The 25,425-nt window shown below is 39.5% G+C and overlaps 1 protein-coding gene across 2 annotated transcripts in view; it reads right to left on the bottom strand.

Annotated features, from left to right (window-relative positions):
• CSMD2 (CUB and Sushi multiple domains 2) overlaps positions 1-22,059 on the bottom strand; it is a 642,692-nt gene extending 620,633 nt beyond the window's left edge. For both annotated transcript variants that reach the window (XM_087970516.1, XM_087970515.1), the window contains exon 1: positions 21,767-22,059. In XM_087970516.1, the coding sequence (XP_087826642.1) occupies positions 21,767-21,923 (157 nt within the window). In that variant the 5' untranslated portion in view covers positions 21,924-22,059. The remainder of the gene's footprint in view (positions 1-21,766) is intronic.
• Positions 22,060-25,425: the final 3,366 nt, after the last annotated feature.

Genomic DNA, 25,425 nt, shown 5'->3' on the forward strand with positions numbered 1-25,425 from the left:
CTAAATGCTACATGCATCAGGTGTACTAATATTGTTAATCTTCAGATAATAATTACCCCATTTCAGCAATTGAAATTGTTAGGAAATTCTTAAGAATTGTTCTAAGCTGTTTCCAGAAAACTTAGCAACATCATTCATGAAAAGAGGGCTTCCTAACAGCTCACATTGTACAAAAACAGAGATCATAAAGAAATGCACCTAAGCATTTTTTCCCTTTTTACTATCTTATCAATTCACAGAAAAATGCTTATTGTAAACAACAGCAGTTAGAAGCTACGAACTCAAAAGATTTTTCTTTCATCCTAATAGAATGGATATGTGTATCTCTAATGCCATGGTAAATCCCCCACATAATGTCTGCAGGGATTAATGTCCCTGGGGGTACTCTTTTAAAGGCCTTCTGCTCCACCAGACTTTTTAAAGCATAAGTTTGAATAAAATTTAAATAGGAAGCTGACAGACTGCAAAAGAAAGAACATGTCTCTTGCATAAACTTTTACGTCTAAAAATACCTTCCAGGCCCATGTTGGCCATCTGGTTGGGAATTCAAGGATTATTGTTGTCAGCCAGTTTCAGGCTGCTCAGTGGATAGAGAATCTTTAAAAGAAACCCAGAAAACAGAACTTCAGACAGGCAAATACAATAGGTATGACAGCCCACCTGAATTCATGGCTACTAAGCTATATTCAATAGGATATGCTAGAAACGTGACCCATGCTCTGTAAAGGACCTTGGAATACTCACCTCTAATGATCTAAGTGCTAGAGCCCACTGCAACTACATAGCCAAAAAGGCATTAAGAGTTGTTAACCTAATCCTACGTAGCTTTTTCTCTGGTAATATCACACTACTAACCAGAGCATACAAAACATTTGCTAGACCAATACTCGAATACAGTTCATCAGTCTGGAACCCACATTACGTATCTGATATTAGCACAATTGAGAAAGTCCAGAAATATTTCACAAGAAGAGTTCTCCACTCCTCTACTCGTTGTAGAATACCTTATGCCACCAGACTTGAAATTCTAGAACTAGAAAACCTTGAATTACGCCGTCTCGGTCTGACTTAAGCATGGTATATAAAATCATACATTGCAATGTCCTACCTGTCAATGAATACTTCAGCTTCAACCATAACAACACAAGAGCACACAATAGATACAAACTCAAAGTAAACCGCACCAAACTTGATTGCAGGAAATACGACTTCAGCAATAGAGTGGTCAATGTCTGGAATACTCTACCCGACTCTGTAGTTTCTTCCCCAAACCCCAAAAACTTTAACCTTAGACTGTCTACTATTGACCTCACCCCTTTCCTAAGAGGCCTGTAGGGGGCGTGCATAAAGCGCACCAACGTGCCTACCGTCCCTGTCCTATTGTTTCTCTTATTCTTTTATTTTTCTTATATGTACCCATTTCATGTATTCACAACTATGTATACATTTATACTTATTATCTTGTAAACAATTGGCAAATCAAATAAATAAAATAAATAAATAAACTACGGTCCTCAAAATAATTATACTTGAAAGTTTCAAAAATATAAAGGTTGGAAAAAAAGAGGGGGATATATTTGGAATGCAAGAGCAACTTTATATTGGTCTTCCATTTAATTCAAAGCATTGGGAAAAGAAAACTGCAAGCTCTAAAATATCCACTGGATTTAAAATCAACATTTCCACCTTTTGAGAAATGAATTCTCAAGTGTACTTGTATTATTGAAAAGTTTGTATGAGACCAAATGACACCAGAACAAAGCATTTACTTATAAATGGATAATAAATTGAAGATCTCAGAGATCCATTATTGTACTCATTATTTTAAGGCTGGATTTGAATATAAATTGTGCCTTGGCAATATGTCTAACTAAACTGGAATTACTTTTCCTGTGGAGTCTTCTTCACAATCTGAATTTATTTCCTAGGTAGAAACTTAAACCATTTTTTCTCTCTCATACACACTGCAAAAATATTGTTTTAGCTATAACACACCCAAGCTTATTAAATTTCACTGGAAGCTTTCAAAAAAGAGACTGGACTATCATCTATCAGAAATGGTGTAGGGCAGGGGTGTCAAACTCGTGGCATCATAGCGGCATCGCGTGATGTATCGTGACTTTCCCCTTTGCCAAATTGGGTGTGGCTGTGGCCAGCATGTGACACATCCAGCCCATGGGCTGCGAGTTTGACAGCCCTGGTGTGGGGTCTCCTGCTTGGGCAGGGGGTTGGACTACATGACCTACAAGGTCCCTTCCAAATCTGTTAATCTGTTAAATTTTCATCATAAAACTATTCTGGTCTTTAAAATGAAATCACTGCTTACTTCTGTCTAGATTTTCTCCTGTCTTCTCAGAGTTTAATGATGCTATTAGTTGAAATATAGCAAGACAACCATTGTTTATTTTTGAGATTCTGTTATGCCTGTGATTCAAAGATGCAATTGAGGTAGTAATTCAAATACAGTTTTTCAAATGATGTTTTTTTTTTGCTGCATCAAAGGATATGAGAATATCTTATTAGTAATGACATTTTACTCAGGTTAAATGTTTTCTTTCTTTTTTAAACTAACATTAAAAACTATTACATAAGAAACTAATAAGGTTTGTATTACTAGAAGCTACCAGATGGGAAGTACAAGAACAATAGAATTACATCAAGAGGTTAACAAAACTATCCCTGAATATATTACATTTGGAAAATTGTCCCCATAGAGAAATTAAATAGTAAATTAAAATCATAAAAAGACAAAGTATATCAAGTTCTTTTAATGAAATACATTTTTAAAAAATCTTGTTGGCTTGTTGGATTCTGTAACAGCACAGACTCAACTTGATTTTTGTAAGATATATGTTGAACAAACAATATTTTGAAGGATTTCCTGGCTTACATTTATCTTTGGATTTTACTGTCATGTCATATTGTTTTTCAAGGAAGAAAGATGGATGTCATAGCTTTGATTAAAGTGCTTTCATCTTTTCTTGTTGTTCTTCCTACATCTCATTTGAAGACAAAGAAATAACTATGGCCATTTTCATACTAGTCTTCTTTTAGTAAAGCCAGAATAGTTTGTATGAGCTTTTCACTAATCACATTTTTCAGTTTTTTAAAAATATTATCACAATTTTAAAAGATAAAATATATATTAATATTAATATTAAAAATAAATATCCTACACATTGTGTATGAAATAATTATACCAACACAGACAAAATGAGAGAAAATATAAAATTAAACAGAGCCAACGCTAAATTAATATAAAGCACCTAAATATATCATACATAATAATGTATCTTATTGTGCATTAAAATGCCTATATTTGTAAAATGTCATGGAATCTATGTTCAGAAGAAAACTTATTGCATCATTTCTTATTAGTAGAAAAAAATAAACTTTAAAAAATTGATATATTACAGATTTCTTGAATCCACTTTTGGTATTTGGGTAGTTTTCCAATCTAAATGTATTGGTTATTCCCATGTCCTTTATAATCAATACTCTTCAAAAACAGTCAGGTTCAGTGGTGGGATTTGACCGGTTCTGGAGAGCCGGTAGGAGTGATGAGCAGTGGAGACCAAAACTGTTCTCTCCACTGCCCTGCTGTTGGGCCCACCCACATGCCCAGGCTCCCATACTCACCTTTATCCTCTGAATTTGAAGCGCAGCTGCTTTGTGCGGCACAGAAGAGTGCCGTGTGGCAGCTGCTGAAGTGACCAGGATCATGCAGGCTTGCAGGAGGCGAGTTAGAATGCCTCTGCGCCTGCGCAAAGTGTGCCCACCAAGCCACACCCACCGAACCGGTGGCAACAATATTTGAATCCCATCACTGGTCAGGTTCCACAATTTTAGAATATAATTGCTATTCTGAACATTGAAATAGCCTGAAAATATTTAGTTAGGCATCTGCCTGCATACATGACATGACAAATAAGAATTAATTTACTCTTGGATTGTTTACATAACCATCAAAGGAAATCTCATTTCTTTTTAATATGTTCTTGGAAGTGTCCAAAAGATTTAGAATAAAATCTTTCAATGGATTCATTTCTCAAGTAATGAATCTAATCCATGTTATTTTTTTAAAAAAAGTTTTATTTGTTTTATTAATATGATATATAAACATTTCATTTCAATCAAACAGTGTGTTCTGGGTACAATTGTTTTTAGGAGATCATAATCAAGATGTTTACAATGACATTTATCACAATAACATTAATAGTGTACTAACAATAATATTTTGTTTGTCCATTTTAACAAATTTCCATTTTAACATTTATCCTTTTTATGTCCCTTTCTTTCTAACTTCTGTTTTTATTGTCTAGCCATCGATAAATTGTCTAGCCATGTCAAAGAGTATTTAGTTCCTTCTTTGTCCTTAATAGTAAGCATTTAGTCTATCAATTTCTGCACATTCTAGTATTTTCTTAATTACGTTCTCATCTGTTGGAATCTCATCATACTTCCATTGTTGAGCATATACGATTCTAGCTGTGGTTAGTACATATGAAATCAAGTACAGTATATAGTCCCTTTATCATATCTTACCGGTAGAATGCCCAATAAGAATATTCCTGGTTTCATGTCTATATGCTGCTTTATCACTTTTTACAGCCAGGTATATATTTTTGTCCAATATTTTTTAGCTTGTGGACATGTCCACCACATATGGTAGTATGAACTAGTTGTTTTGATTACATTTACACCATGGACATGTCCACCACATATGGTAGTATGAACCAGTTGTTTTTATTACATTTATACCATTTAGCGGATCTATCCTTATACATTTTCACCAATCTTGTTGGCACAAAGTGCCATCTGTAAAACATTTTATACATATTTTATTTTTTGCAGTTGACATAGTCAATTTAACATTTTTATCCCAGTTTCTGCCATTTGTCTAGTTCTATTGCATATCCAAAATTTTTAGCCCAAACAATCATTGTCTCCTTTACCTGCTCATTTTCAAGTTTAATACGCAGTAAATAACAATATATTTTCTTTATCTATTTTTTATCCATTTTAAGCAGGTGTCCAGATATACCATAAGATTTTAGTTTTAGGAGTAGTTTGTCATGTACCACTGAATCAAAGGCTTTACAGAAGTCTATGTAAATTGCATCTATTGCTTTGCCCTGATCAAGTTGTGTAGTCCATATGTTTTTGCAGTGTAAGAGTTGCATATTACAGGATAGTTTTTTTCTGAAACCAAATTGTTAGAGAATAGGTTGTTTGTCTCTAAGATAATGGATTGGTTAATAATTGATTCCGTGACTTTACAGGTGGTGCATCATGAACAGATTGGTCTGTAATTTTCAACTAGGCTGGGGTCTCCCTTTTTGAAGATGGGGATGACTGTGGCTAGTGACCATAGGTTAGGCAAGGAGCTCGTCCTGAAGGATTTTTCAAAGATTATGCTTAGAGGTTCGGCTATGGCAGTGGATAGGTTTTTTAAGGAAGTAGGCTAATAATTTAATTTAATAATTTAAAGATGTACATATTTAAACAGACACGATATTTGACTATAATAATTTCAAAAGTCAGAAAATGGAATAGATTGCTGCTTGCTTGTATAGTGTAACGCACAGAGACAGGTTGAATATTTATTGCAGCTTTATTTGTTTGACAGATTTTCCAACATTTACAATGAACCTGTTACTGGATACTTTCAGACAGCTTGTAAATCATTTTGGAGTTCTAGTTGTGTACTTGGTATCCAAGTCACAATAGGTGAAACAATTCTGTCAAGTTTGGAAACTGAGAGAATTGGATGAGACCTGTATGCCCTAACCTCTTCATTTATTTTGCTTGCTCTCCTCAAAGTTCTAATCCATATGTATATCCTAACAATTGTTCTCATATTATTTGCTCCCTCAGCTAGTAGTAGTAAGAACCAACACTGGCAATTATGCCAGTGATATTTGGCAATATAACTGGAAGTGGTTACAACACCCATCCAAAGTCTTTAAGAACTACATGCTGTTTTGGGATCTGGGACTGTCTACCCCAGCCTGAAACTGAAAACATTAAATTTGAATTAGTGCAAGATATATTTCACATTAAAAAGAAATCTCCTCACAAATGGCTCTGTAATATTCTCATCAGTGATCCAAGTTATCAGTGAAGATGTGTTCCATGCACCTGTTCTGATGAATTGCTGAACCTCTGAGACAACTGGAAAATAGCCACACAAAGCTTGTCAGAATTTCTCAGTTGGCAGATGGAATAACCAAGAGACCAGGTGGCCCTTGATTATTGCACCTGCATGCGTGTATCTCTAAAGCATTAGGAATAGTAAAAGCAACAAGGGCGGAGAGATTTTGACAGTTACAATTACCAGTGTTAATACAAAAATGAAAGCACATATTTTATTATTGCTCAAGATTAATAATAATCAAGCAATTTACAGCATTATTAGCTGAATATGCCTTTTGCGTCCAGATGAAGAAATGATGTGGAAGGAAACTAAATAAATCTCCCCAATATTAGTACACAAATTAAACAAAAAATACCATTTGGCAATTAAAATATTAATATATCCATTGTGCCAAAGTATTTTATGGTGTCAAGTATTTGAATTTCTCTCAAGAGCCTCAATTATAAAATTGAAGAAAGAGCCTGGATGGGCTGGGCAAAGTTTCTAAGGCCTTCAATTCATCACAGTATGGATGGTACATTAATAGGGATGGACTATTGAAGCGGTCACCAACTGGTGGGCTGTGGCAAAATTTTGGTGGGCCTCAGCATGCTGAGGCAGGGATGTGGGGCAATCCTGTAGTCTCCCGTGTCATGGCTGCTGCCTCCTGCCTCAGTGCATCGAGGAGGCCAAGCAGCAGCGGGAAGAGTGCGGACCTCCTGAGCCACAGGAAGCAGCTGCCCTTAGATGAAGATGTTGCGAGGGGGGAGGCTCGACCCCCTCTTCCTCCTCACCAGAAATGCTCACACGCTCAGTGGGAAGGAGGTGGCTTGTCGGGGGCCAGAGGGGGGGTGAGCGCTTTGCATGCGAGCGCTTCTGTCGAGGAGGAAGAGAAGCTTCGGGGGTTGAGCCTCCCCCTTGCAACATCTTCCCTTGAGGGTATCACTGGCAGCCACTCAACCTCCTTGATGCGCAAAGGGAAGAGGCAGGAGGTGACACCAGAGGATCAGAGGATCCTTTCCCCTCACCTCCACCCCCTCGCAGGCCAGGCCTATGCATCGACATCAATTTCCTTGTCCCTCTCGGCACTCTGCTCTGCTGCCCCCCCACCAGCCCCAGCCATCGCTGCCCGGGGAAAGCACAGGAAAAGCTAGCAGAAACATAGCGCTTGCTGGGGTGAAAGAGCTCAGATTGAGGAAGGCACAGGCAAGAGAAGACAGAAGCTGCCGCCTTTGAAAAGCGCTGCTTTCTGTTGCCTGTGCCTTCCGATCTCTGCTCTGTCGCCCCAGTGAGAGCTCTTTCTGATCGCTTTCTTTTCCTGGAGGGGGGGGAGGGCAGCAGAGACCTCAGGGCTGCTCTCCCCCCTCAGCAAACCAGGTCTGGAAGAACGCGAAGAATTGCGGGCAAGCGCAGGATAAAGATATGTTGGAAATGCCAACTCATGTTTCCAGCATGCTCTCCTCTGTCCTGAAGTAGGATCGAGTGGTGGGAAGGGAGCAGGGAGAAGGATAGGAGGGAAGGAGAAGCCTGGCTGGCTTTCATTTGGCATGGGGCAGGGGGGAGACCAAATGCACAGACCAAAAGAGTACTGAGGAAGATGGCTCCTAATAACCAGCTTGTTTGTGCAGGCGAGAGCTCAAGCTTTTCTGGGCTTGACACACACACTCCTCGGCCTCCACACAGGAAGGGAACTTTCTCTGCTTGGAAGCAGTGGGAGAAACCTGGAGCCTCGGGGAGTCCTCTTCTTATGTGGAGGACGAAGAGCGGGTTGTTGCCTGGTTATTAGGAGCCCATCTTCATTGGCACTTCCAGCCCGGCCCTCCTTCCCTCCCCCAACTCCAGGCAGCCACACCTGACAAAGGAGGGAAAAGTTTCCTCTGACTTGGAGGAGATATGATATGGCTCTGCTTTTCTTCCATTTGAGGGGGAGCCAGTTCCTCCCATCCAGATCTTCCCACCCTCCAGGCACCATGTGGCTTCTAAAATCCTCCCTCTTCCCCCCTGACAAGAATGAGAGAGGCCCCTCCTTTCCCTTTGCTCTGCCCCACAGTTATGATTAAGCATTTACAATTTTGTTATAATTAAATAAGTATTTTTATATTATATTATATATACACACACACACACACACACACACACACACATATATGGCATTCGGCTTTGTTCGGGTATTTTCCCACGTCATTGTAGTTGTTCTTTTAAAGTTGTAGCAACGTTTCAGCAGAATCTCATCTGCCATCATCAGGCTTCTGTATAGTGTTCATCTGTGAGTCAGAGTTTTACAGTGGTTTCAGATTTAAATTTGGGGCAGCCTATTGCTGTGCCAGAATGGTTTTTTCTTCATCCTGATTGGTTGGGAGTCTTGGTCTGTCCTGCCCTACATAAAAGGTACTACAGACAAAATTAGTAAGGTACTACACAGACATCACATCAAGACTGCCTTCAAAACAGACAGAAAAATAGCAGCCATCCTTAGCAACCCCAAAGATAAAATTGACCTGGAAAACCAAGGCATATATGAAGTCCCCTGTGCATCATGCCCAGCCACATACATTGGACAGACCAATAGAAGAATAAGTACCCGCCTGGATGAACACAAAAATGCAGTCAAAAAGCTAGAACACACTTCCTCACTAGTCCAACACATGGAAGCCACAGGTCATAGCATCAACTTCAATGGCACCAAAACCCTAGCCACTATAGAAAACCCTAGCCACAGAATCATCAGAGAAGCCATAGAGATTGAAAAAGACCAGAAAGCATGAATAGAAGAGATGATTGCACCAGGCTGTCAATCATTTGGAAGCCTGCACTCACAAACAAAAAAATCTCCACACCACAAGCCAGGCAAACACCTGGGCACAAACAGATCCCCTGATACCTCCAGCTCAAACACACCCCAACCAGGCACCCAGATGAAACCCAGCTTCCTAACTAATGATAGCCGTCCATTTACCTGAAGCCAAGCTGCACTAAAGGCCTCCAATAAAGTAACACAATGCTGCGAGCCAATCAAGATACAAAAAGAGCCAAAAAACAGACAGAAGATATTAGAGACACCAATCAAGCAGAACACAGCAAACTCCGAGACCAATAAACACAGACCAAGACTCCCAACCAATCAGGATGAAGAAAAAATCATTCTGGCACAGCAATAGGCTGCCTCAAATTTAAATCTGAAACCACTGTAAAACTCTGACTCACAGACGAACACTATACAGAAGCCTGATGATGGCAGATGAGATTCTGCTGAAACGTTGCTACAACTTTAAAAGAACAACTACAATGACGTGGGAGAATACCCCAACAAGCCGAACAACATACATACATACATACATACATACATACATACATACATACATATATATATATATATATATATATATATATATATATATATATATAAGTGTTATGAACACATCTGACTACGAAACCAAGTTAACCAACCTACTCCTAGACCCCACATACAAACCCCTAAAGACAGACCCCACCACCTACCTAGAAAAAACCACCAGATCCAAAATAAAAGCCTCCCCATCAGTGAAGAAATCCAGCAAAGAATCATACCCAGAGAGAAATCATCCAGATGCCCTAAGCTTTATGGTCTCCCCAAGATACACAAAGAAGGAACTCCACTTAGACCAATAGTCAGCTCCATAGGCTCACCTCTACAAAACCTAGCCAAATTTCTCACCAAACAACTACAGCCCTATGCAGAATCCATCAACTCATGTGAAACTCATTCCAGTTCATCGAGATCATAAAGAAACAAAACTTACAACCCAGCGACCTACTAGTGAGCTTCGATGTCATATCCCTCTTCACCCAAGTGCCAATAAAAGAAGCCTTGACAGCCATCCAAAACAAATACAACCCCCCAGCACATCCTAGATCTGACCAACCACTGTCTATCCAATACATACTTCACCTACAACGGACAAAAATACAAACAAATAGAAGGAGCACCCATGGGATCACCCTCTCACCTGTCATCGCAAACCTCTACATGGAACACTTTGAAACACAAGCTCTAGAAAAATATGATCACAAACCCAAACTCTGGCTCAGATACGTAGATGACACCTTCATAATCTGGCCACACGGGAAAGAAAAACTGAACAACTTCCTCACACACCTCAACAGCCTACACCCCAAAATACAATTCACCATGGAAACAGAAGCTAACAATCAACTTCCCTTCCTAGATGTCTTGGTATACAAAAAACCCAATGGCTCCCTAGGACACACCATCTACCAGAAGAAAACACATACAAACCGCTATCTACATGCACTCTCACACCACCACCCAGCACAGATCAATTCCGTAGCTGAGACACTCATCTCCAGAACAAAATGCTTAGCTGATGAACAACACCTAAAAACCGAACTAAACACTCTCACCAACGTACTAACAGCCAATGGATTCCAAAGAAAGAAGATTACCCACCTAATCCAAAAAGAAACCCCAACCAAAATCCAAGACAGAGAACAAGAGAGCAGCAAAGCCCTCCTCCCATATATAAAAGGCACTACAGACAAAATCAGCAAGATTCTCCAAAAACACAACATTAAAACAGCATTCTGCACAAACAGAAAAATATCCACCATCCTAAGAAACCCTAAAGACAAAATCGAGTTAGAAAACCAAGGAGTATACAAAATCCCTTGCACCGCCTGCCCCACCACATACATTGGACAAACTAACAGAAGAATAAGTGCACGCGTTGAAGAACATAAGAACTCAATCAAAAGAGAAGAACCGACCTCTTCCCTGGTCCAACACCTCAAAGCCACAGGACATGAGACTGACTTTAAAAATACCAGAACTATCGCCAAAACCGAACACTTCAACAACAGAATAATCAGAGAAGCCATAGAGATAGAAAACGCCCACACAGCATGAATAAAAGAGATGACACCTCCCGCTTACCAGCCATTTGGAAACCCGCCCTCATGAACAGACGAGTACCTAACATGATGAATGACACCAGACCCACACCCACGAGGGCCACACAAGATGCCACCACCATACTTCCACGTAAAAAGCAGACTCACACCCACACAGAAGATGAGACACCGACCACAGACTAGAAGCCGCACTGCAGCTGCATCACTACCCACTTCAAACCCCTCTGAGCCATACATGAAGCGAACTGACCCCACCATGAAGATGCAGCACGACCACGAACTCGAAGCCAAACAGCAAGATCACAGCTCACCAGCTCAAATCCCCCAGTAACTAAGACCAACCTGAGCACAACCAAGCCCCCACCTGAACAGAACACACCTCCAGCCAATCAGAACATGGCCAAAACCCCAACCAATGAGAACACCCCCACCCAATCAGAACACAGCCAAGCCCCCACCCAATCAAGTCACACCCCACTAGCAGTTAAAAGGAAGAAGCAGCTGTAAGCTCACATCACTCTGAGAAGCACAGAGCTGAAGACAGAAGCCTGAAGATGATGAACATGGCCAAAACCCCAACCAATGAGAACACCCCCCACCCAATCAGAACACAGCCAAGCCCCCACCCAATCAAGTCACACCCCACTAGCAGTTAAAAGGAAGAAGCAGCTGTAAGCTCACATCACTCTGAGAAGCACAGAGCGGAAGACACAAGCCTGAAGATGATGAATGATGATGAAGATGATAAATTTATATTTAATATAAAAATAAAAATTTTCCATGAAAGATATTATCTTTTTTAAAAAATTTGTATTAGTGGTCCTCGGGATTTAAAAGTATGAGTTTGGTGGTCCCTGAGGTCGAAAAGGTTGGTGACCCCTGGACTATTGGACATACCTTTTTTCTCATGTAAGTTTTTTATCTTTTCTTTCTTTCTTTCTTTCCAATAGCCAAAACAGATGTTTAGAATAGCCTCTCCAGGCACCTTCCTCGTGGAGTTTCATGGAATCACAAATACTGCATGGTAGACCTATCAAGTGAAACAGATACTCGGCAGACCTATAGCTATAGTTAAAGTATCTTGAAAGTCTGGATGTGCTACCCTTTGTTCCTCTTTTATCTTAAGGAGAAAGTATGGGGAACCATCTGTGGTATTTCATAAACTACTTTCTTGACCTGGCCTCAAATTTCATTTATTTAACCATTGCATTGGTAGCAGATCTTCCCTCTGTCCTTCAAGACCATCCTCTTTATTCACCTGACTGAAATGCTTTATTTTTTTAGGTTTCAATTTAAAATATTGTTAAAATTGCTTCTACCAATGAATTCTTAATTTAGCCATATTGTGATAACCTGAAAAAGTCTAGCCTTTGGTACCCAGCACCCACCCTGATCTTTCTGTTCTCTATCAGCATTTAGGAAGTTAGCAAACTCTCATTAAATTGGATAGATCTAAAACCCTCCATTATAATTCTTTGACTTTGTCATTGCATTCTTTACAAAGGGCAAACTTATTCATTGTATCTCAATGTCTAGTTTGCAATTCAAATGAGAAATTAACAAAATAAACATTGTTTTGAAACAGTTGGAAATATCATGAACCTTTTTATTTGCTCTGAACCTGCCCTGCATGAAAAACTGAGACTCAGGAGATGTATAATATTAATTTCATGGCATAAAGTTTTGCAGCACAATCACAGTGGCCACTATCTCCGATTTTTAAAATGCTGGGAAGATATAGGGGAAAAAATCTTCAATGACAGTTTTCCATAACACCTAGGTGAAACTTTTGGAGAGCTCTTATCTATATATGTCTCCATTAGCAAACCTGGAAAAGAACAAGAAAGATTCGAAGTGTTCTTTTTATATTTGCACAAACAAACACTTACACATTGATGCTTTCTGTCTTTTCCCTTTTTCTTTTTTCTACCTTTTCTTTTTTTAAATTTACACTTACTTTGCTATATTTTTATTTCAGTGTACTTTGCTATGTGAAATCTATTAATAAAAATTATTCTTTAAAAAATAAATCCTTTCTGATAATTGGTTATCATAATTTTTTTGTGTGACTGATTATTGGGTTGTTTTTTTTAGATCTTGACACTTGCAACATAATGTAAAATCATGCAATGGCATTGGCTGGCTGGCTGGCATCCAATGGCATGGAATGGTTGCTATGCCCCGATTAGTGCAATATGCCAACACAGGGAGAGGCAGCCAGATACCTGCTGCTAGAAGCAGTTTGCTAGATGGTTCATTAAGGTAATTCTTGTAGTTTGACAGTTCAGCCAGGAGGAATTTTTCTATTCTTTTTTCCCCCCTCTTTTTTCTTCAGTAGGAATTTTATCAGGATAAATTGCGGCAAAGTAGTGACATCCATAAAGGGAACCCAGTGAAGACTTTAATTTATCTGATATGTCATTTTGCTTATCTCTTCTCTTAACCGTAATAGTCACCTGGAAGCCAAAACATGAAAATGGTTTCCTTCCAATCCCAGGTACACCCTAGAAAATGAGCCCAAGCACTTGTTATACGATACTGCCTCACACCATGTCCGACAACCTTTTCAGTATTATCTCATTTAGATATTAGAAGACAGTGGCTTAAGTACAACTCCTAGCAATCTCTGACAGTATGGCCAATGTGAGGGATACTAAGAATTCTACTCTCATCTAGCTCTTCAGGGGCCTCTTTTTCCCAGTTGTTAATTACAAACATTTAAAGGCTTTAATACCTTTTAAGTGTTTTGACAGAGAGAAACCAGATGATTAATATAATGTGATTTGTTTTTAAACTGATTATATTAAAAAGTCAGCTTGGATCTAGAAAGCAGATATTCTATGCCTTTTTAACTTTATTTTTATCTTTTCTTAAAAGAAAGCAAATCTCATTGTCTATGGGGGTTCTCAGTCATCCAGGTCAGTGTTGTTGCATTATGAAGTAATACTAACACTAAATCCGGTTCCCGACTAACATTGATTTTTCTTGCTTGCTTCTGGTATAACATCCTATCAGTAGATTTGGATTGCTCAAGATGTTTCCAATTGCCCACTTCTATCTTCAGAGAAACAGCCTATGTGGTTTGTACTTCATGGAAATGCCATGATTTGTTGTTGTCAGCCCCCCAGAATTACATTTTAAGATTTTTAAATAATATTTAAATATTATTCTTTTAAATAAATGAATTTGTTTAAATGTAACTGACTTACTACCATTCATTTAATGACTGTAGTTATGACAGCACTGAAATGACTTATGGCAGGCCTTCACACATATGGCCATCACAGCATCCCCACGGTGACATGATCAAAATACAAGCACTTCGCAACTAGTAAGGAAAGAGTTGCAGCAACCTGGGGTCATACAATCACCATTTGTAGCCTTTAAAGTTGGCTTCTTGATAGGCAAAGCCAGATTCATTCAATTACTGGTAATTTGCTTAACAACCATGGCAAAAAGGTCATAAAATTGGGCATGTCACACTTAACTGTTCCTTAATTTTAACAGCTTCAAGATATGTGGACTTCAATTTCCAGAATTCCCTAGTACACATGACAAACATGAACTTGAAATTTTCATCCGTGGTTGCATTTTAGTGAAGCACTATGACACTGTCTCTGAAGGGAAGAGGGAGATAAGAAAAAGCAAGGTCATTGTTTCAGAATAGAACTCCTATCTCCTTTTTTATATGGTTCTACCTAGAGTTTAGATGGGTATCTATGGGTGCATATGTATTTTTATTTTTATTTATTTTATTTTGTCAAGCGATTATAAGATAACAGGTATAAGTTTAAACTTAGTTATGAATACATTATATGGATATATATAAGAAAAAAAACAATAGGACAGGGACAGTAGGCACGTTGGTGCGCTTATGCACGCCCCCCCGCAGACCTCTTAGGAAAGGGGTGAGGTCAATAGTAGACAGTCTAAGGTCTAAGTTTTTGGGGTTAGGGGAAGAAACCAGAGTCAGGAAGAGTATTCCAGACATTGACACTCTGTTGCTGAAGTCGTATTTCCTGCAATCAAGTTTGGTGCGATTTGTATCTATTGTGTGCTCTTGTGTTGTTATGGTTGAAGCTGAAGTATTCATTGACAGGTAGGACATTGCAATATATAATTTTATGTACTATACTTAGATCGGACCGAAGGGGGCATAATTCAAGGTTTTCTAGTTCTATAATTTCAAGTCTGGTGGCATAAGGTATTCTGTAATGAGTAGAGGAGTGGAGAACTCTTCTTGTGAAATATTTCTGGACTTTGTCAATTGTGCTAATATCAGATATGTAATGCAGGTTCCAGACTGATGAGCTGTATTCAAGTATTGGTCTAGCAAATGTTTTGTATGCTCTAGTTAGTAGTGTGATATTACCAGAGAAAAAGCTATGCAGGATTAGGTTAACAACTCTTAATGTCTCTTTGGCTATGTAGTTACAGTGGGCTCTAGCACTTAGATCATTAGAGATGAATACTCCAAGATCCTTGACAGAGTTTGGATCATCAACAAGGTCTTGACTATTCAGCTTGTACTTTCTGATATTTTTTTTGCCAATATGTAAGACAGAGCATTTACCTGTTGAGATTTGAAGTTGTCATTTGTTTGACCATTCTGATACATAGTCAAGGTCTTTTTAAAGGGTAGCAGTATCGTCGGTGGTGTTGAATAGCTTTACATCATCAGCGAAAAAAATGCAGTTGCTCTTAATATGATCACAGAGGTCATTTATATAGAGTATGAGGAGAGTTGGTCCTAGAACACTGCCTTGTGGGACACCACTGTTGACATGTATAGAATTTGATAGGACGCTCCCAATTTTGACCATTTGTTGCCTGTTTGACAGGAATGCTTCTATCAAGTTATGCAGGTGTCCAGATATACCATAAGATTTTAGTTTTAGGAGTAGTTTGTCATGTACCACTGAATCAAAGGCTTTACAGAAGTCTATGTAGATTGTGTCTATTGTTTTGCCCTGATCGAGTTGTGTAGTCCATATGTTTTTGCAGTGTAAGAGTTGCAGATTACAGGATAGTTTTTTCCTGAAACCAAATTGTTTATTGGAGAGTAGGTTGTTTGTCTCTAAGTGGAGGATAATGAATTGGTTAATAATTGATTCCATGACTTTACAGCTGACGCAGCATAAGGAGATTGGTCTGTAATTTTCAACTAGGATGGGGTCTCCCTTTTTGAAGATGTGGCTTGTGACTATAGGTTTGGCAAGGAGCTGGTCCTGAAAGATTTTTCAAAAATTATGCTTAGAGGTTCTGCTATGGCAGTGGATAGCTTTTTTAAGAAGTAGGCATATATTCCATCCAGTCCAATAGATAGAGATGGTTTTAGATTGCGTAGTGCTTTTTCAACATTGTCTTCTGTAAAATCGATATGTATTAGATCATTGTAGTTGTCTGTGGTTCGGCTAGGAAATACTGGGCATGATCCATTGCTGTTTACAGATACTGAGCCAAAGAATGTGTTAAAGATGTATTCAGAATGAGGGTACCTCCTTTATTTTAGCTCAGATTACTTCCATCTCTCATCTATATAAGACAGACAGAGGTGTCCCCTAGGCCTGCATACTTCTTTCTCATTGTCTCACTTTCCTCTAACCACTTATCAAAATAAACAAATTCCTCAGAGAGAAAAGTGTGCTGATTTAATAAATCTACAGAATAGTGCCATGTTGTTAAACTGAATCAAAGGGCCCATTTCTCTTAGAATTCAAGAGCATATCACCAGGTTCATTTAGTCCAACAATACCCAGACCTGTTCTCATCTCAATGTGATGTGCCCCTGCCAGCCTTACCAGGCAGTTCAGACCAAGGAGTCAACTCCACAGGAAGTTACTTCTACTATAATAAAAAAAATCTTACAAGTCTGAGTATTTTGCACCTACTAAGTACTACTACTAATAGTTCAGTGAATTAGGGAGAAATCTGAGCTGCTTCCAAATGTTTTTTGATGGTAATGGACTTAAATTGTGTTTTACCCCTTGTTGCCTTGGTAACAGAGTTTGCAATTCTCCATCAAGGTTATCTTCCTTATTTGTTATATCCTCCAATGTGCTGGTTTACACACACACACACACCAATAATTCTTAAACAGCAGGGCCAATGATAATAATTAAGTCAAATGCATCTGAAAAGTACTCGACTGGCAGAAAGCTCATTAAGGGGACTTATACAATTAAAAGAAAAAGTACCTGCAAGAAATCTTCTTTCCCACTGCTTGTCGCCATTTCTGATGATTTTTCCACAATGTAAATAAGTAGATTCAATCTAACTGAAAACATTCAATTAATTAGATCTCTTTCTAACTTATTACACAGTAGAATCAGCATGTTGTCTGCATAGCTTGTGGGATTTGAAAAAGCACATCCAGAGTCTCCACACATTCCAACGAACAGTATGTTAAAAAAAAAAAGGATAATAATTTTATGATTAAACCCACATTGCATTTACGTGCACACAGGCGCACACAAGGGCCAAAACAATGGGAAAATTTAGCAATTTTTTTCTTCCCCTTACAACCCAATTTGCAATTTGTTTACTTGAGAGTTGACTTTGAATATTTTGGTTGAATATTTTAGTTAGACAATCATACGGATTTGTAACCGTTTTGGTTTAAAGGACAGACCATCTGAGATAGCATGTGGAGAGTTATATGCCAAAAATGGACCTGCTCCAAAGCCTAAGCAGGAAACTGAGAAATTCTGACAAAGAACGTGAAAAATAAAGCAAAGAAAGAAGCTTTATTCATACTTTTGAAAAAGGATGCTAACAACTTAAAACACTTCCGGACTGCATCAGCCTATATAAATTTTGCAGTTAGAACTAGCAAGTGCCATTGAGATAGAATTAGAAAAGTGGTTATCATCCTGATGAGTGAGATACAGGAGGTATGAAGGTATGGACTAACAAGAAGACACTTCTTCGCTTAGCAGTTCCCTGTTAATCATGCAATATCGGTCACATAAGGATTAAAAAACTAGGATGGAGATAAGGCACAAACAACTTCTTTCCCAATGCCCTGAAATGTTGTATTGTTCTTTAAATGTACACATGCAACAATGGGTTTTCTAAGCACAGAATTGAGGCTGAGCATATGAGGGACTCCAACCCATCTCACTGAGGCTGCCTGTTCTTAGCTATGTCTAGAGCTAAACAGAGTTGCTGTATTGCACACAGGCTCTGTCAGTTTTCTGGTTCTCGTCATACTACAATGTGATGACTGACTATAAAGGGGCTTCTCAAAATAAATATTCCAACAATGCAGGAAATCATGTTCTGTCAATTCTACAAAAGAAGGGTTTTAACTGTCCTTTCACTCACTACCAGAAACTAGGAAAAAAATGTAGCTCAGATCCAATCCCAATCTCAAATCCAATCCCAAACCATAAACCCAAATCCTCCTTTAAGTGGCTCATTTCAGTTCAGATGCAAAAAAAGGGGGAGGTATCGATAAACCATAGAAAACTTCTTCCTGGGATTATTCTATTTCAGTTAATTCAACTCTGCACAGAAACTCAGTACCCAATAGCAAAGTACCCAATAGCAAAGTACCCAATAGCAAAGTACCCAATAGCAAAGTACCCAATAGCAAAGTACCCAATAGCAAAGATCCCAGTTTATTTAGCAAAGACTAACAATATAAAATTTATTTAGAAAGGGATCCAGTTGATTGTCCTGTTAAATCATAGCATTATTGTTGATTCTGGTGTAATATGCAGTATGAACCCAATCACTGTAAGTTCTAGATTGTTTGTGGTTTAATGCAATAAGGGAACCACCCAACAATAACATGTTCAACAAATCATAGTTAAAAATAAATGAGGACCCAACCCATTCTTCATCATATCTAATACATTTACCTTATCACACCAAGTCAAACCCACACCAGACACCCCAAAAAGCTCATTAGGCTGGCTGAATGGCCCTTCAAATATCCACAAGGATCAAAGAATCATGTGTCTCAGGCAGACTAATTTTACCCATTTTGATTCCAGAGCTGCACACTATTCTATCAGACTACCTCACAGGACTATTGTTAGAAAAAAAAAAAAAAGAGCAGACTCAATGAAAGTAATAGGTTTGCTTTGGATTCCTATCCATTTAAAGCAGCTGTGTAACAAATAATAATATCGTTAGAGACAACAATCCTGCTCCATTTATAATGATTTGAAGGGATAAGCTGCAGCAAGGAAAATAGATTTTCATAGGGTCAGAGACAGAGCTAGAACATCAGTTCAATAAAAAGCACTGCCCCTTCATGGCTTTATTTTTAAAAAAATATATTGTATTTTACAATATTAAAGAATCTAAAGAAACAGAAATTGCCTTTTCCTTTGATAAGAGAAATACTATTTATGAGATAAAAAAAACTTATTATTTGCCCACTGATAATAAACAGTCTACATATCTGATGAGACTCACAATTTCATCTAGAAAATGCAGTATCTGTATTTTTTAAAAAAATTTACAGTATTCTACCTTTCTGTCCCATTTTCAATGTACAATTGGAATTACTGAGAAATGTCACCAATTAGATGAAACAGATTAATGTGATACTAGCAAGGTGACTGAGTTTTGAGATACATTTAGATACATCCATTTAATACATGTAACCACTATTTTTCTGCTAGCATTATTCACACACCTGTAGTGCCACACTTTGGACAGTCATGGTCATTACTCTCTAATAATGGGGGAGGGTCTCCAGAGAAAAGCAGGTGAAGCAAGCATCCTATAATCAATGAGTGAGGTCTCAGTTATTGCTCCAATATAGCAAAACCAACCTGACATTTTACCAAAGGCCTAAAAGAAAACCTACACTAGACTAACAGAAATAGGTTTATCAAACTAGCAGTCAGTCAAGTATGAAACAATCACTGCATTATTTTCAACAGAAGGGAGAAATTGCTTGGAAGACTTATTTAAAAACTTAGAATGCCTTGTTTTGTCCATCCTTAAAAATAGGGAAAAAATTAAAATGAATGAAAATCAAGCTTCAAATAATCACTTTTTAGCAAAATGAGACTTTTAGAGGAGAATGAAGATCTACACAGTTACAACCCACCAGCCCAAATGAAGTCCATCAAAATGGACTTTGGTATTCTCCATCTGATATTGAATTCTAAATCTGATCACCCCAAAGGAAGCAGAGATACACAGTTGGAAATGATGGGTGGCTTGGTGTTAGAGAATAATAAAGTAGGTAATCAAAGTAATAAAATGCAACAATCCAAATATTTTGCAAAAAAAAAAAAAAAAAGTTTCAGGAGCATTTGACAAAACAGAGCATAATAAAGTGCCCAAAGAAATTAAAACTGGATTCTCCACAAATGGAGAAACTATGAAGCAAAAGAGGGTGAGAAGGCAAATTGAAGAAACTTTCCATTAACTGCATCTAATTAGCACCCCACTTGTAGGATGCAGAGATTTTGATTGCTTCCTCTCTTAATAAGCCCAGACACCCCAAAAAGCAAGAAAATAGACACGAGGTCAAAAAGAAGATTCTGTCCTTAGTTGAGTTCATTGCTCTCCTCTCTACCTTCCAATGAGAGCTTCCCAAAGATAATCCCAAACAAACAGCTGATTGTCAACCCAAGTCTTCTGGGAAGGACTCTCCCAGGAAGAAAGAGCTCATTTGTTTTTCAGTCCAGCCACAAAGTTGACCTAATGATGTGTAAAAATAGATCCACACATGGCATCCAATCTCCCCTTACAATGAAGTAAAAACACACTGCATCAAGTGGGGCTCCAGTTCCTTCACATTTTTATGTTCAGCACTGTGACCTAAAATCACTTTAGAAAGGTGCAGAAAAGTCAAAGAGTCTCCCACTATTGTGAAGAAAGATTCCCCCAATGCATCCATCTGTCAAGAAATTCTACTCAGTCCAATCTCTTGCAGGTATAAAATCACCCTTTAGGAGAAACCAACTGTCCCTTCTTCCTTCCCTCAATATCACTTGTCAAAGAAATCAAACTTCAGCCTTTGCCAGCTTCTGCAGCAAGGAATGTAGAAGAAAACCCCCACTTCCCTTTTAACCTATTCTGGAGGTGGAAAATTATTAGAAAAATCAAGGCCTTAATTCTATTCTAAGTAAAAAAAAAAAAAAGGGGGGGGGAGAGCTGGTTTGTGTGAAGATGTCTGGAATATGTTGTATCACTTTCACAGCCCTCCCAAAAATTAGAGCTTTCTCGAGTATCTTTTGTTTGAGAAGGAAAATCTAAAGACATCCAGAGGTTTTATCTTCTTGATATGTTTTTCTCCAGTTACGCAAATTGCCAGCCCAAAGGAAAAATAAAGAACCAATTCTACAGACGATATTCTGAAGAGGGGATGCATCCATTCTTCACCCTCCTTTCCTGGGAAATAAATTACTCTTTGAACATTTTGAAAATTGTTGCTCCGATGTCCTATCCTTGCAAACTTTAAGTCTGGATGAGAAGCAAAAAATGTACTAAAAACTGCCAAGAAAGCTCACGCAGCTTCCTTTAAACAAACAAACAAAAAAAAAGACCCCCGGATTCTCAATCCCACCGCTCTCTCCCTTGAAGAAAAATGCACATAAAGAGTAGAATTAAAAAAAAATGATGGGTCATCCATCCTTCGGTCGTGGGGAAGGAGAGATATGGTCAGCCCCGGCGCACACATTTACGGCCACCCCAGAAGCTTTTCCCACCCACCCACCCCAAACTTAACCGTCTTCCTCGAACCCCACTTACCGGTGGCTGTTGTTGCCAAAACCCCCACCGAGAGCAGTAAAATCCGGCTCCAATAGCTCACTTCCACCGTCATGAGAGCAAAAATCCCCAATTTCCCCCAATTCCGTTTAAAGCTGCAGCGGCATGCCGGTTTGTCCCAACCGAAAGAGGATTGCATGTCAAACAGGAGCTGGGGGCCCGATTCGCTTGGAAGAGAAGGAGGGGACAGGAGGAGGGGAGGGGGAGAGGGAGGTGGGTGATTGGTCTGGATTCCTCTTCCTTTTTAAACCCCCCTCCTCCTTTCTTTGATCAGTGGAAGAATCTAACGGAGGAGGAAAAGGGAAGTATCCGGCTTGAGGGTTCTGGAGGATGGCCCTTGTTTAATTTTATGTACATGCATAAGATTAATACAATAAGGCGGGGTGGTGGTTGTTTTTTTCTCTAGGAGGGAAAAATCCGAATGTATGGACAGTCTCTGTATTCCCTCCTCCCAGCTGCTGCAGCTGGACTAAACCAAATCACACAGGAGCTTGGGGAGAGAATTGGTACTCTATTCCCCCTCTTCGTTTCCTTCTTTCTCCGCCTTTCTTTTAATATTATTATTATTATTATGCACTTTTAAGTACCGTCTTGGATTATCTGAAACTCCTCAGGAAATTATACTTCTAAGACCTTGGTCATTAATCATTGGTTTACCCTGGAGAGATTTTTAAAAAGATGTCTAATTCTAATTCTAATCTGCCTTTGGAAAAAAAAAAAAAGAAACACAAATAAAATGCTAAATTAAGAACACGTGTGTGTGTGTGTGGAAAAGAGTTCAATCTGGATGGGTTCCTAAGAGGCTTCTATCATTCTTCCTCCCACCCCACCCGCCGCCTGTCTTTTCCCACCCAATAGAAGCAAATTAACCTTAAATGCACCTTGCGGGAGATGGATGGTGCAAAATCTCCCTCGCTGCCGCCTTTTCCATTCTTGTTTATTTTATTTTTGTGTACATGTATCTTCCGCCTCCACTGCTTCTGGCGGATCGTGGAGGAAAAGGGACAAGAGCCAACGCGTGTATCAGCGCGAACCTGAAGAGAATTCTCCCTTTTCGCGTGGACGGAGGGAGCTCTGCATTTGAGTCAATAGCAGCAGGTTACCAAGGAAAAAGCTTCTGGCCCGAAGTTCCCAGCGCTACGAACTGTTTTGTTGTTGTTTAATCTTTCTGCAAATGTTCACATAGGTCACTAAGAGGTTCGGTCTCCTCTTCCAAATGGGCTGGGAAGAGGGTTGAGGAGGGTGTAATTTTTTTTGCGGTCTGCACTGCCGCCCTACCTACCAGCCTCTCAAGACTTCAACGCCGAAGCCTTTTCTGCAAGCAGCAGAAATTGCTGCGGAAAGGGGGTGGGGGGTGTAGGAGGGCGGAGAAGAAAGTGCGCCCCAAATCTATTTCGCTCCTCTCGCTGAGGCGCCCCTTCACCTCTCTGTTCAAAGTGTGTGTGGGGGGGGTTATCGTTGAAAGAAACCACCGCGGAGTGCTCGGTTTACTTTGGGGGGCGGAAGGTGGGAAAGACCGCGCCGTTAATGGAGTTACCTCTCCTCCCCCCCTCCCCAGCCACCACCACGCACCGGTCTGAATTCGATTCCAGCGCGCTTTCTAGAGAGACCCTCGGAACCCAATGCGCCTTTTAGGCAACGGCCCTTTCCGCGGGTAGGTAGTCCTCGCCACTCCCGCAAGTTCGGACGAGGAAAAGGAGAAAACCCACCCTGCCAATCCCTATTTGAATACTGTCCAACTTGGCCGAGAGGGAGATTAACGCGAATTCGGATGGAAATCATTTGCGGAGCGAAGTAAGTATGTAAACGAGGGGCAACTCCCCTCGCGGAGAATCCGCGCTTTCGCTCCTGGAAAGATACCGGCACGGGCGGGAGATTTGGGGGGCTATGGCCTCACTCCTTCCCTAGTTCCTGAACTCACTGGAGCCGCGCTGATGGGGAGACCCGCGAGGCTAAAGCGGCGCCTGGTAGCTGTCGGAGGATGTCTGGACTAAGTGATGGAAAAGGGGATTTATCCCTATACACTACAGTACATATCCGTCATATCCCAAAGGTAGACTTCCTTGTTTTTCTTTGAAGTTGTTTCGCTTCTCGTCCAAGAAGCTGCTTCAGAGAAGTCCAGTTGTCTCTTGAAAAAGCACCTTGGGGACAACCATAACCTATCAGGGGTGTCCAACCTTGGCAACTTTAAGACTTGTGGACTTCAACTCCCAGAATTCCTCAGCCAGCAAAGCTGGCTGAGGAATTCTGGGAGTTGAAGTCCACAAGTCTTAAAGTTGCCAAGGTTGGACACCCCTGACCTAGATGACTGAGAATCTCCATAGATTATAAAATCAGAGAAGGGGCTTGTCAAGAAAAGACTCTTGAAGTCAAGATCAACCCTGTGCCAAATCTACCTTGCACTTTCTCAAACGTTTTCTTTCTCAGAAAAAAAAAAAACCAGGAAAAAAACAGGCTTTTGTTTGTCTTTAGTCTCAAGGGCCTGAATAATCAATCCACCTGGAATGTATTTTGGTGGTTTCTTGAGGCTTACTTCATTGCTGGAGAAATAACTGTTGGGTGTCATATGTCTTTCCATCACTGTGAGGTACTCCTTGGAATTTAAGAAGAATGAGGAAATAAAAAGAATCTTCTAACCATTGGAATGATTGTAGAGTGAAAAACAGGATACTGGGACACAGCCTTTGACCATCTTGTCATTAATTATGTGCCATCAAGTTGGTGTTGCCTCACAGTAACCACATAGATAGAATTCCCCCATGACAATCTTTCCCTAACCTGGTTTTTCAATCCATTCATCACCACCATGACAAAGTCTGTTCACCTTGCTACTGTCGTCCCCTTTTTCTTTTTCCTTCTACCTTTCACACATTACTGTTTTTTTTTTTCAGACAACTAGGTTGTCCAAAAATAAGATTTTAACCTGGTCAATTGTGCCTCATGAGACTTCTGAGTTGATTTGTTTGATGATGCAGCAAAAAATAATGTTTGGCTTGCTTTACAGTTAAACCATGCTGTAAAGTGATTTGTGTATTCAATAATATTCTGTTCTACTCAGAGAAAGCAAAAAAGAAATATGGTTGAGCAAATTTAAGTGATAACTAATGGTGATAGAAGACCGGGGTAGGGGAGAAATCCCTTCATTAGCTTTGTCTTTTCTCTGTGAATGGCTGCCATTTAAGAACACTGGGAGAGGGCCACTGAAGCAGGTTATTCCTGTGTTAATCTAAGATTTCCTCCAGAGTAAAATCACAGTGGCCCCTGGCAGTGGTAGTCTTCTCATTCAAGACACTGCACCAACACTCTGCTATCAGGCCAAGAAGCCATATAGATCAGTATTCAATGCCTCAAAATGGCCAACAGCATTCATCTGAATAAACCCTAAGCATAACGAGCAAAGTAATTACCTTCTACAGCTGATTTCCCTTAGGTGATATGAAGATATGTTGGGTACAAATTAGCAGGGAACCATGAAGATTGCACAGCAATGGGTATTATAGTTTATTCCTTCCCCAATGTAGTTTTGTCTATTTTCCTGAAGTTTGGACTTTAGAAGAAAGGTGGAACTTGGAAGTTTGGGAATTGAGGTACAGGCTTGGTTTAGAGTAAATGGGACATCCACATTAGCATGTAAGTCTTTG

Source organism: Notechis scutatus, chromosome 8 (genome assembly GCF_049901735.1).
Source record: "Notechis scutatus isolate UNSWTSFEM ecotype Mainland chromosome 8, rNotScu1.2, whole genome shotgun sequence".
NCBI classification, from domain to species: domain Eukaryota; kingdom Metazoa; phylum Chordata; class Lepidosauria; order Squamata; family Elapidae; genus Notechis; species Notechis scutatus.